The sequence below is a fragment of the Thermobia domestica genome, chromosome 18, assembly GCF_964235325.1.
Source record: "Thermobia domestica chromosome 18, izTheDome1.hap1.1, whole genome shotgun sequence".
Classification (NCBI taxonomy): domain Eukaryota; kingdom Metazoa; phylum Arthropoda; class Insecta; order Zygentoma; family Lepismatidae; genus Thermobia; species Thermobia domestica.
This window is the reverse complement of record NC_137471.1, coordinates 8,236,078-8,249,920: the sequence shown is the minus strand read 5'-3', so window position 1 is coordinate 8,249,920 and position 13,843 is coordinate 8,236,078. Positions and strand designations below refer to the sequence as shown.

Genomic DNA, 13,843 nt, shown 5'->3' with positions numbered 1-13,843 from the left:
CAGAGATATCTGGGTAGAGCCAAACATCCTTGTATAGATTAAATTATACTCACATAGTTTAGTTAATTATATATCAATAACCTACACTTTTATTGTAAATTTTGTAGTATAATGAAAAATTGTATTTGTATGGATTGCCCTTTAGTAAACTAAAATTGTATGTTTTTTCATTTGTTCGGAATATTATAATGGATGAAGTAACAATCACTGAAACAACGAAAGGCAAACCTGGATGAAGTGTGAGTGCAAGTTACTTTACACGATACAAAAACAAGTTGAATTGTAGGCCACGCAAACATCCCAGTGCAAATATATAGCGGGCGTATTATCCCCTCTTTTTGGGGTAGGGCGCAAATTTCCCGGGCGCAAAATTCTCGCATCCGAACCTGGAATATTTTATTTTCCAGCAGAACGGAACATCCCTACATTGACACTAAAATCTCAGGAGAGAACTCAGCAGAAGATTACCAATCAATAGATAGGACGGGCTAGTCATGGGGACTAGTTTCTCTCCCTAAGCTTCCCCCCTACCACCCTCTGCAACTTTTCTTGTGGAGTTATGTTAAAAACCAAGTGTATCATCTATCCCTACTAACTACTAGTAACTACTACTAACTACCTAACAATTTACCTGAACTTCGAGTACACATTCAAGAAGCAGTTGCATTTATTGACTCTGAGACGTTGAAAAGAGTGTGGCAAGCATTAGACTATCGGATTGATTTGTGCCGAATCACGTACTCATATTGAACATCCTTGATATGGAGCGTAACATGTATGTATTTTTAAAAATTTAAAAAATGAATTTTTCTTTTATTTAATATAAATTTCATGTCATTGTGAATAAACAAATGTGAGTTATTAAACTTTAAAATCAGAAAGATCATTTGCAATAGCAATATATATATAAAATGGAACATAAAGTTGGACTTATGAAGGTGATCATATATTAGTGAACATACGGTGAAACACTATGTATTATTAATATCGTTCATGCAGATGCAGTTAGCTCCAGCTCTAAACAATTACATTGTAAAATGAAGCTGCTTTTGTTTTATGCGAAAAAGTGTCGGTAAAGTTGATACGAAATATGGAAGAGCTTAAGATAAACTTAAGGATAACTTCAAGGAAGAGAGAGCGAGCGAGAGAAAGAGAGAAAATAACAAAGGCGGGAGAGGACAAATTTGAGAGAGAGGATAGCTTCAAGAAAAAGTATACATTCAAGGGAAGGGAGAAAGAGAGAATAACTTTAAAGGAAGGAGAGAGAGAGAGAGAGAGAGAGAGAGAGAGAGAGGATAGTTTCAAGGAGAGAGAAGAGAGGATAACCACGAAAGAGAGAATAACTTCAGGGGTAGAGAGGGAGAGAGGATAGTTTCAAGGGGAGAGAAGAAAGGATAACAAGATAAGCACGAGAGATAGAGAGAATAACACCAAGAGAGAAAGAGAACAACTTTAAGGGAGAAAGGAAAGATCATCAAGGGAAAGTGAGGGAATATACATATATATATAAAAAAAAGAGAGAGAGAATAGATTCAAAAAAAGAAAAAGAGTATATGTTCAAGGGGGGGAGAGAAAATATAACATCAAAAGCGAATAATTTCAAGGGAAAGAGAGAAAAAATATCGATACAAGGATTTTAGGAATAATAATTAAAAAAATGATCAAAAGATTGCGATCTTGGTCAATAATTAGTTTTTGGATCAGGATTCAAAAATTTTTTGAACAGACCCTAAATCGACTATTCGTTTTTTTTTTTTTTTTTTTTTTTTTTTTTTTTTTTTTTTTTTTTTAACGGATTAAGCACATCATACTGAGTTCGGGTTTCGCTATACTATATGTAGTTCTCCAGATATAAGGCCTACAAGAAAATTTTTATCAAGATTGAAATATATTGGATCTTTTGATCCAGAAATGAAAGAATCCCGTGCAGTATAAAATGTATATATGCTAAGTTCACTTTCCACTTCACCAAATAAGCTGGAAGAAAGAAAGACACTATTACGTAATTAAATTCCCAGAAATGCCAATTGATACCTATATACGATATTGGGTTGGGAGATCCTGAGATTACTTCAACGAAATACTCTGACGATCCATGAAAATGATTTACGGATATCTCATGAACGTCTCTAGTTTGTGGCTCGGTACGAAAACTTGAAATACTTACCTCCAAAGTCAATCTGCCTTCGTGAACTGCAGTAAGTAGCAAAGGTATAACTGTCTCGAGACCTGGAAAACCTGGAACACCATCAGTGAGCTTCTCTTCCAAAGTGTGGGGGGCTGGAAGCAAAGAAATTTTGGATTTTATTAACTTTTACATATACTAATTTGTAGGAAGTAAATGATATCTGTTTTCAAAAAAATCATAATTTCATGAGAATTCTCCAGGCTGATTAAAGAGAATATACTTTACAGTATACTACAGTATACTTTAATATACTTTACAGTATACTATAAAGAGAATAACACTCAAGATTTCCCTACTCTCTTTTTACGTTCTTTACAATTAAGAAAATAGAAACCCACGTTAATGATAGTTGAAACTTATTAGTTCTTCGATGAGAGTTTCATAACCAGTCTTAAGTTTAATTAAGTATTGTAAAAGGGGGAAAAAAATGATCTTATGGTTCAATGTGTAACAGCTTATTCTTATTGTTCATTGCCATCATTCTATCTTTCCATATGAAGCTGTTTTGGGCAAGCATATTGCACTCATTTCTTTAAAAATCAATTTTCCCTTTGGTCTATTTCCCATACAAGCTAGACGTCTCGGACTGCTCTCAAATTTTAGTAACATACACACTGGATACTTAATATTTCGTGCATATTTTTTTTTCAATACGTTTTCAAAAATCCTCATCCTATACTGGGAGAGGTTCTACCACTTATGGTTTGAATAAAGAGATAAGACTTACTCTTCGAACATCGAATAATAATAATAATAATAATAATAATAATAAAGATTCTTAGTTTTTCTTAGTGTTTTTTTTTTCCCTATATTTACCGACAGACAAACATGGCTCTTTTACAATATATCCCATAATTTATGCATAGAATACTTTGGAAAAAGAAAAATTGTTCAGCTTTCCTTCTAAATTAGTTCTCTGCAAATTACCGTCAGATTAAAACACGAAATGATGTACTTTACTAAAAATTAATCAGGAAATGTACTAATTCTGACAATAGATTAACAATTTTTACTTTACTAGTAGAACGAATTTCTGCCATTTTGTGCTAACGTTCTTACCGTGATCTGTAGCAAAACAGTCAATAATATGCAAATTGTCCCATAAAGCTTTCTGATCCTCCTCTGTTCCTAAAACTGGTCTCACTTGTCCCTTATGAGGACCCAAAGTCTCAAGATCTTTCTCCGTGAGGAACAAGTGATGAGGGCAAACCTCGCAGGTCACTGGGACACCCTTTAATTAAAGTAACAATAATTATATTAGACATAATTAAGATAAATATATGAACAGAAAGAGTATGAGTTTTGGTAATGGTGATGAGTTTTGGTGAGTACAACTTTCCACGAAAGGGGATCTTATTTTATGAGTTACAGCAGGTTAACTTCTCACCATAAAATGTGTGACAACTGTACATTCATACATTTTGTTGGATAAAATATATACAGGGTGGAAAGGAACAAGACCAGAAAACTTCGGGAGGTGACTCTACAGCTAAAACCAAGGAAAATAAGTTCAAATAAACATGAGTCCAACGCGACGGCGTTTTCAAGCAGCCGCTGGCCTTTTGCTAAGTGCAATATCTGCCTAACAAATAGAGATATTGACATCGGGTCAAAAGAATATAAAGAAAGTCGAACTGCACAAGGGAACTTCCCAAAGGGAGAAGGGAACGTGAGATGCAGTAGGGGACGTGAAAATGAAAAATACGTACAAACGTAAAATGACCTGGCTATGTTTAGCATACGTACTGAATGGTCGATTGGAACGCGCAAATGGGGATTCTTCACTGCATTGTCGGAGAGCAATGTATACGAACGAATACACCTTTTTCATTTGGGGAGTTCCCTTGTGCAGTTCGCTCTGTTCGTTTCTGTTTGTGCCATCATTTTGGTGAGGTATGACTTTCTTTACATTCTTTTGATCCGACGTCAATATCTCTATTTGTTCGGCAGATATTGTACTTCGAAGAAGGAGGCTGGCGAAACGTCGCACGGCTGCGGCTCAAAAACGCAGCCGCGTTGGATTTATGTTTATTTGAACTTTTTTTTCCTTGTTTTTAGCTGTAGAATCACCTCTGAAAGTTCTTTGGTCTTGTTCTCTTCCACCCTGTATAGTTTCTCAAAGAAACATGTACATTTGAAAAAAAAAAAAATAGAAATGGTACTGGTAACACTGACTGTTGTTTGCTTCGGTCAGGCTCGCACCCAGAAATTTATGTTGGGGGGGGGGAAGTCCGCCAGTCACTATGTTTAGGTAATATTGAACTGGTCTTATTCTACATTCGATAAAAGGATAAGTAATTTTAAAGTACCGTCACTTATATTCTCAGTAAAAAAATTAAAACTAAATTATTTTTATAAGAAAAGAAAGAGTTTAGATGTAGTGTAAGATCAAATTTTTAAGGTACACTCATGTCGAAAATGATTGTCGCATATCTATAACTGTCTTCTTGTAAAAATATAATTTGATAATGATTTTGCAGGATACTTTTAATACTGATACTATATGTATAATCGGGAAATATATATCTGTGGTAAATTTCATAGAAAAAGAATTATAAATACGAAAATTAGAATGAGTAAAACAAAATGTTGCTAAATGGACAAGAAAGTTTTATTTTCGTTTTATTGTTCTTATTTACTGCTCTTTTGACATGAAATTTGCCACATATATGTCTTTGCCGATTACACACATACTAACATTATAAGAAATACCGGGCGAATTCGTTATCAAATTATGTTCATAGAAAAACATATATATATGCGACAATAATTTTGGACATGAGTGTATATCAACATTTCTCTTCTAGAGCAGCCACAGTTTTCTTAAGAAAGTGTAGAAATGTCTGCAGAGTTTCGAAGTTTGGGGGGAGGGGGAAGTCAGGATCATCCTGTGAAACACACCTGTCGATGCGTCTCTGGTTTCGGTATAAGACGCCATTTGCACAAATATGGGAAGGTAAACCGGTGCAGAACGTGCTGTGTCTGTGAAATCTTATTATGAAAACAACGAAAAGTGCTCTGCTACCAGAAAGATATTCAAACGCAACTACAATTTTGGACAAGAGGATCCTGTATCATCTATTATGCCATCAACTGTTGGATAAAATTTGAAGAGGGAAAAATTAACACTGAGGAAGCATCCACCAAGCAGACCTAGAACTGTTCGTGCATCGGAAGTGGTTGACAGTTTCAAAAAATCTATTGCTCGAAACTCAAAGCGTCTTATCAAATTCTAGGCAATACCACATGGGAGAAGGTCAATCGCTTCTCGCGCTTTCAGGCATTCAATTGTTGAACTGTTTGAATTTTAAACGAATGAACGAGCGAATTAGACCCATACGCATAATCCAATACAAACACCTCTCTTACACGTTACGAGATTGGGAACGATGCTTAATGGAACACTTTGGATTTCGAAGAATAGAGTTTCTTACACGATCGACGACATCCGGTGTACGAATAGTTCTGGGCTTATATATGGTGGATGCTTTCTCAGTGTTGCTCCTGTCCCTTCACAATTCTTTACGTAACGGTTGATGCCATGAACAGATAATATGGGATCCTATCATCCAAGATTGTAGTAACGTTTGACCATTTTCCTAGCAGCAGAACACTTTCGTTGTTTTAATAATAAGATTTCCCAGCCACAGCACGTTCTGCACGGACCGACTTAGTTTATATATATATATATATATATAAAACTCTATGACCTATTGGAATCCGGAGGTTCAATGAATGCCGCGTTCACAAAAGCTAATGGTTGTTTTTCGATTGGTCTTCCAGTTAAGACTTTGAAAGCGTTTCTACTTTCTTCCATTCTAGCTACATGACCTGCCCACCTAAGCCTCCTAGACTTCACGACCCTAACAATGTTGGGTAAACCGTATAAACTATGTAGTTCCTCGTTATGAAGTTTCCGCCATTCCCCATTCCCGTTCCTCTTGGGTCCGAATATTCGTCTCAGGATCTTGTTCTCAAATACTTTCAGTCTATGTTCTTCCCTCAGAGTAAGCGACCATGTTTCGCAACCATACAGAACAACAGACATGATTATCGTTTTATATATTTTAAGCTTCGAATTCTTCGACAGAATTCGCGACAACAAGAGATTTTGAACCGAATAGTAACACGAATTCCCTGCTTTTAGTCGACATTTAATTTCTTCATGAATATGATTTTCCTCTGTTAATATTGATCCTATATCATATATATATATATATTTATTTTCCTGCAAATGTCTCCTTATTCTGAAAAATAATAACTGTTCCCAGTACCATTTGTAAAAATTTCCTGCGTAAATGTAAATTTCTCGTATCTGTGCTGACAATAAATTAAAAAATCGACATTACAATTGATAACATTCTTTTATTTTGTGTATATACTGCTTAGTTCAGTAAATACTACAATATTTGATCTTTGTCGTTACAAAAATCACCTTGAAAGATTAATCAGACTCTGAAAGGATTTGACGAAGCCACGTTTCAACGACAATTCAACAACAACAGTTTTTTTTGCCTCTTTCTTAATAAATTTATTATATAATCTAGTGTTATTCCACTTAACATGTTCTTAACAAATTTCTCCGTCTACATTTTTTTAAACTCTCGTTAGTATGACCTTTACTTTTTCATTTGGCAATTTGATGGATCACTATTTTTTTTAAATAGTGTTATCAATAATTATCTATTCTGCAGAACAACACAACCATGCCACATTTGACGGACGCAATAATTTTTACGTGTATTAAATTGTTGGCTATTTATCTTTAACTATACTCGCTCTCTTTGTGTGTGTGTCTTTTGTTTAGGAAGTTAAATCTCAATCGACAGTTTGACATGTATTCCGTTATTTCATGGGCCAAGTCAAAATAGTTTCCCCTTCTTTTTCTGTTTGTTTATCGTGCTATTTAGTCTATCGTGCCACGGTTATATCCAAAGATGAACAAATTCTTGCTATTTTTTACATAAAAAATTAAGATTGAAGGATGAGGTTTGAAATGACATGAACATAAAGTAATATGAGATTGAGATTTTTGTTCAGGTTCGTTCTGAATTCTTCAGTCTAGATCTCTGAGAATAATACATATATACCCTCATGACGTTGAAATCTGACTGAACATTATTCATCTCCATGGTTAATACTCAGGCTCTTTCATGAACACAATCTTTCCAAAAATAAGTCTTTCATCTATTACTAATAATTATATACATCCAGGGAACTTCATAAAGTTAAGGGACCAACTAGTGGTGTGCACTTAAGATTAGGCTTTCGAGGATGTACTGGAATATAATGAAAACAGTTACTCATTAGGCACCAAATCCACTTTTATCAATTTAGACAACTTTTGGTACAACATTGTCCACTTTCTAATCAGTTCTAGACTTGCGCTGATGTCCAAAGGATTGCAGTTTTAGCATACACGATAATGTGTTGATACCATATAATATGGTCAAATCTACATCCAGGACTTTGCTATAAACAAAGTGAAGTCAAGTCAAACATGACTCGAGAAATACCTTTATTACAGTTCGGAGTCTAGTTGGCGCAATAAATTAATGTAAATTGTTCTTCTCTATATAGTTTCTGAGTATTATTAAATATATATATCTAAACTACTGTCTATACTAGAAATAAATGCCAGCAAGCACAAAACAATGTAACATTGCATTCTACAGATTGTTTGACTCCCTATTCTATACAGTGATTCTATTCTAATTTCAAGATTGAATATGAACACTTTGAATTATGTGAAATTCTCCTATTTGTGGACAAACCTGAGATAATTAAACGAATTAAATCAATGCAGTGGTGTATATTTTCTAAAACAAATTTTGCACTTACAACCGAAAAATAAGACTCGGAAAACTAGTAACTATGTATTTACGTGTTTGCATTCTTTTGCTTCAACCGACGAAAAGAGCACGGAGAACTGTTAACTCAGCATTTACATGTTTCCATTGTTTTGCTTCTACCGACGAAAAAGGCACGAAAACCTAGTAACTTCGTATTTGTGTTTGCTTGAATCCCTGAAGATTACGTTAGATAAACTATCTTCTAAAATAGCGATGGCCCAATGGTGGTCCGCAAAAAATGTGTAATTCGTTTCTTTTTTTTTTTCTTTCTTTTTTTAAATGCATAACAGAAGAGTGTAAGAGGCTATCATATCTGAAACGAGACTTGACATCTAACTAACTGTGAAAGTATTGTCTTTAATATTTTGGTTATCAAGCACATACTGCAAGGTACGGATGCATTAGATCAGAGTGACTTTTTGAAAACTACAGATTTCACAGAGTTACTGTAAAATGATCGTGGTTCAGGCCCTAATTGGACTGAAGCAGGAAATAGGATGCGCATCATTGCACAAAAATTCATTAAATGTATATCACATGTACATTCAGTGAACTGTCACCTGGGAAAGGGGAGAGAGAGACAGAGACAGAGAGAGAGAAAGAAAAAGAGAGAGAGAGAGAGATAGATAGAGAGAGAGAGAGAGACGGGTAGGAATATGGAAACTTGCCCCAAACTATGGTTCTTATTTTATCTGGCACATTATTAACTGGCCATTACTGTTCTAGAACATCTATGTGTCAATACTTTGTTGGGAGCACTTACCTTCTCTTTGGCAGCTCTTATAATTTGTATCTCCTCTTTCCGAGCTACATGACACACGTGAATAGGTCGATTGTGCAGTGTTGCCAAAAGAAGAACCGCTGCTGTTGTCTGGCCCTCAGCATGAACACACAAAGGATACTTTCTGGGCCAATTATCAAAATGCTGTATTCAAAAAGAAATTAAAGAAAATCGTTTAAGCCATACTGATAATAATAGTTTTTATATTTATTACAGAAATTTACGTATTTCCTACTTATATATTTATTCACTCTAAGCACAGGTCTATAACTAGCGTTTATTTAATATTTTTTCATTTTTATTTTGAAGATAAAGTTGGAAGTTTAATTCCATTGTATGGAACATAGCCCCGACTTATGAAAATATGTTACAGTAAATTCGTCTTCTTAATTTACAATTTATATTTTATAAAACACACATTAAACTATAAGTCCAAGTTTTGTGTAGCCTTTGTGCTGCAAAGAATCAATAATCCAACTATGAAATACACTGGCGTCTCTGGCATATTAAAATTTGGGAGGGGGCATCAAAGAAAGGGATTTAAATGTTACTACCTAGTCCAACCTGTTTATTAACTTCGATTCCATTTTTCACCTCTCTGCTTACCTTCACGGACCCCCTAAGGTATATCAAGAACTCTATTACAATCGTTTCACAGCCTGAACATTATATTCTAAATAAATATTATTATTATTATTATATTATCAACTGTATTAGATCGAATAGACTACAACATAGAACAAGGCCAAGTGCAGGTACAAGAAGGACTTCAGCAGCTGCAGAAAGCAGAGAAACATCAGAAAAGAAGTCGGAAAATGATGTGTGTTCTAGGAGTGGCAGCTTTTACAATCTTCTTGATGGTGCTGTTGATTGTGGTGAAATCTTAAAATGTTTTTATTTTACTAATTGTGCTTTGAACAAGACTGAAGAATAATTAATGATTCCTTTTATGAATTCGTCGTCTTCTGCTTTAATGCGACTTTTATGTATAATATATGTTAATATTAATATTATATTTGAATTTCCATTTACTTTCAGCGCGACATAATAGTTCAATTACAATGCAAGGACAAAAGAATTTCTATTTTCTGTCGACTTGCTTCTGTATGTGAATTATTATTATTATTATTTAAATGATATTCTGTCGTTAGTATATAAATTAAATTAGAACAAAATATTCAATATTTTGTACTTTAAAATATTGGGGAGACGCGTTCCCCTCGTCCCTCCACCAGAGACGCCTGTGATGAAATATTATATGATAAATGGAGATGATAACCGATATTTTCTCTTAGATATCCTGTGTAGAGGTGAATCTATTGAAATCGTAATTTTAAATCTTATGAGCACTGCATAAAAAACTGAGCTCTAACCTAATGCATGCTAGTTTGGAAATGAGATTGAGAACTTTGTTAGAAAATGAAATGAAATCTTTCAGTTTTACGTCCCACAATTATGCCGGTTAGGCTAAAGGAGACTGTGATGAAGAGAAATGAATGCAATGAATAAAGTGGGAGGAAACAGGAGAACACCCAAAAAAAAACAAGCCCAGAATATTTGTCCACCACAAAGTTCACTTGGCGCGAGCTGGGATCGAATTAGGGACCCAACGCACAAGAGGTGAACGCTCTACCACTAAGCCACCGCGGCCCCCACAGAAGTTATTAAGGCATCAATAAGCGGTATGAAGTTTGTTGGAAAGAAGACTTACTTCTGGTATGAATACATTAATCTAAAATGAAAATTACCTTTATCCACACTGTGAGATCCTTTAACCTTAAGGTTGTGTAGGTGTCATTGAGATACATTTTAAGTCCAGCAGCAGCCGGGGCTAAGCCTGCGATGGTGTCACAGTTATCAGACGATGCACCCAGAAACAAAGCATAGTCACATCTTGCTCCTGCACTCGCCAACTGAAAAAAACAAATTAAGAAGTGATGTTGGAAATCTTCAATTGAGTTGAGTTGATTTTGAGTTTAACGTCCCGTTCAGCAGCGAGGCTATATGAGACGTGGACCTACTGATTAACGTGGAATCCGAACCACATGAGCTCCCGCCGGGAATCGAACCCGGGCCTCCCAAAATCTTCAATTGAATTCGGATCAATATTTTATATATATATTATATATATATATATATATATATATATATATATATATATATATATATATATATATATATATATATATATATATATATATAATCAGAAAATATTTTAGATTCATAGTTCAAATAAGTTTAGATTGTATAGTAATTCTATGTAACAAATTTGAATCTCCCGCCATTTGTGACGCTAGAAGACAATATGCATAATTTAAAAAATACTTTCTCATTTCAATATCTGCCAAGAGGGAATGCAAAATTGGATGATGACGCAGCATTGCGCATTTACTATTCATAAATTATAATAAATTATACAGCAGAACCACCAAATTCCGGCATACTATGTTAAGAGTATTTCATGTGGTTTTAGGAATTTCTGAGGTCAAGTAATTTTCTGCTAACATAAGGATAATATAAAATCCTCTGAGTATCATTTAAGATCTATAACTTTTAAGAACGTAAGTTATAAAAACACCAGTAAAATTGAACAAGGAATTAAACATAATTTTCTAGTCAGTTATTGGTTAATATTAATTAAATAAAATATATTTCTTCCATTTTCAATATAATGGTTTGTACAGTTGGCAACAAAAATGCATACCTCTTCCTGTATGTTCTTTTACCAATAACTTCGGAAAGAATGTATCAATTTCAGCTTGGGTAACTTACAGAGAATTACTTATTCCTTACGTACAAAGAGGCGAAATTCAAATTGCCACTTTTCCCTTTAAAAATATGCTATTACTGTCAATTGTACGAGGGTTGTTACATAAAACCTAAGCCTAACCAATAAATATTAGGAACTAGACATATAAAACTTAGGTCGTATTTATAGAACCTTCCTATGATGTTATACCAAATTTGGTATTAATAGCTGTTGTTAATACCTGTATTAAATTTTATTCTGTTGTTACAGGTCCAGAAAGACAGAAGAGTCAGCAAAGAGTGACTAAATGGAGAAATTGAAAGCGAGAGCTGTTACTGAATATCTCAACAAGGAAGGTTTGAAGCCCCAGGAGATCCACACCAATATGGTTGTTACTTTAGGTGATAATGCCCCTTTATATGCCCCAGTGAAGAAATAGACAGCCGAATCTAAGAAGGGCAGAGAACCTCCATTGAAGATGACACTCGATCAGGAAGGCCCTTGGAAGCACTAACTCTAGAGTACATTGACAATACTCATTTTGACACTGCTGATGACGTCATGCATGACGTAGATGAAATTTTACAAGCCTTCGACAAGGGGACCATGTTGAAAAGTAATACCATCCACAAACTCTCGGCTGCTCCATTCGTAGGTAGGTTTAGAACTTATGTAAGAACCCTCGTATAATGTCACAAGTACAGGACTTATATTTAAGGTATCAGTTTGGAATTCTCTATTGTCGCGTTGAAAGGACTTAATCAGTTCAAGTGCATTCGAGTGAATTCCATGTTGCAGTATTCCCAATCCAAAGTAACGGGAATCAGGAATGTCAAGTAACTGTTTGGAATAAAATGTTTGATATTCTATACGCACAGCACACCAGAAACACATTTACACCTTACCTCTTTAAACAGATTGAACGTCTGAACATCAGTGATTGCTGGAATAGTGTTGGGCATAGCACAAACCATAGTGAAGCCACCAGATAGGGCAGCAGCTGTTCCAGAAGCGAAATCCTCTTTGTGAGTAGCTCCCGGTTCTCTGAAGTGAACATGGACATCAATAAGACCTGGAAGTCGGACCATTTGGCGGGAGGATATACAGTCAGTGTAGGTCTTCATTAACGGTGCTCGGCCAATGAGACTTAACGCCTGTTAAGAGAAAAATTTATGCATTAAAACTCAACAAGAAACAACTTCCATTTTATACATGTTGACCGCAAATACAAAACAGAGAGCTACCAGATTTTAATCTCCGTCCCTTTTATAAGATACGGAAAAATAAAACATTCCATATTAAGATTTTTTTTAAAGGTTCTTGGCTCGATTTTTTGAAGCTTTCAGTGCTGGATATAAAATATGACAGCACGTATGTTTATGAAAGAAAAGAAGTATGATGGTGGTGATTATATATATTCTCTTTTCTATTGCACTGTTATTTGAAATGATATATTTAATTCTAGGAATATTAAACAAGAAGCAAGATAAGAAACGACCGTATTAACAGATCCTATATATTGGTTGTAAATAATTATTTTCCGTTCTAATAATATGATACAGTTGGAACGAGAAAATGTTCCTACTATTGGATAGTGTGTGAACTGGACACCACGACACGTTAATCTTTTTAGGCGACCTTAATACTTGGGGAAATAAATGACTATGACTCTTACGTAAAAACTGTAATGTGCAGATAAATTATACAATTATAGTCCGTGCATAATAACACAATTTCAATGCTATTATTAATTAATTAATTAATAATGTTGTAATAAAATTTAATCAACCACGTAAAACTTGTCGCATAGAATACGAGATGCCGCCGTCCAAATGGCAGTTTGTTAATTTTTTTCGTAGAGTCTGTGTTAAGAAACCACTGTATTATTCCTTTTCAGCATGGGAACATGAAATTATGTTGAAAATAGCAAAGAAAGGAACCCTGATTAAGAATCGTCACATCGGGAATCAAACACGTGAATATTCGAGGTCAAGTAGTAAATATTACTGATTCACTATCAAATTCTTCAGTAATCCAAAATTCTACAGTAACTGATATTTCTTCTGCTTCCAGGTCACCGGATCTGGGAAGCGAGACCTAGACCGAGTGACTCGAACATAAGTCGTGCTCCAGGCAAGGGTAAAAGTGGTTCTGAAAAGGCAATGGGACGCATGACGACATGCCGTCCCGTGTGCCTATTTTTGCCCATTATTTTTTTTAGGAAGTAGAGAGACGCCATAGATATTTTCTAGAAGTGGGGGAACGACGTCCAG

At 34.8% G+C, this 13,843-nt stretch overlaps 1 protein-coding gene across 1 annotated transcript in view; it reads right to left on the bottom strand.

The window, feature by feature from the left end:
* The window catches only part of r (carbamoyl-phosphate synthetase 2, aspartate transcarbamylase, and dihydroorotase rudimentary), a 263,246-nt gene that overhangs the window by 33,289 nt on the left and 216,114 nt on the right, over positions 1-13,843 (bottom strand). Inside the window, 5 exon segments of the mRNA XM_081746006.1 lie at positions 2,168-2,280; positions 3,248-3,419; positions 8,804-8,965; positions 10,570-10,734; positions 12,476-12,724. Of these exon segments, the coding sequence (XP_081602132.1) occupies positions 2,168-2,280; positions 3,248-3,419; positions 8,804-8,965; positions 10,570-10,734; positions 12,476-12,724 (861 nt within the window).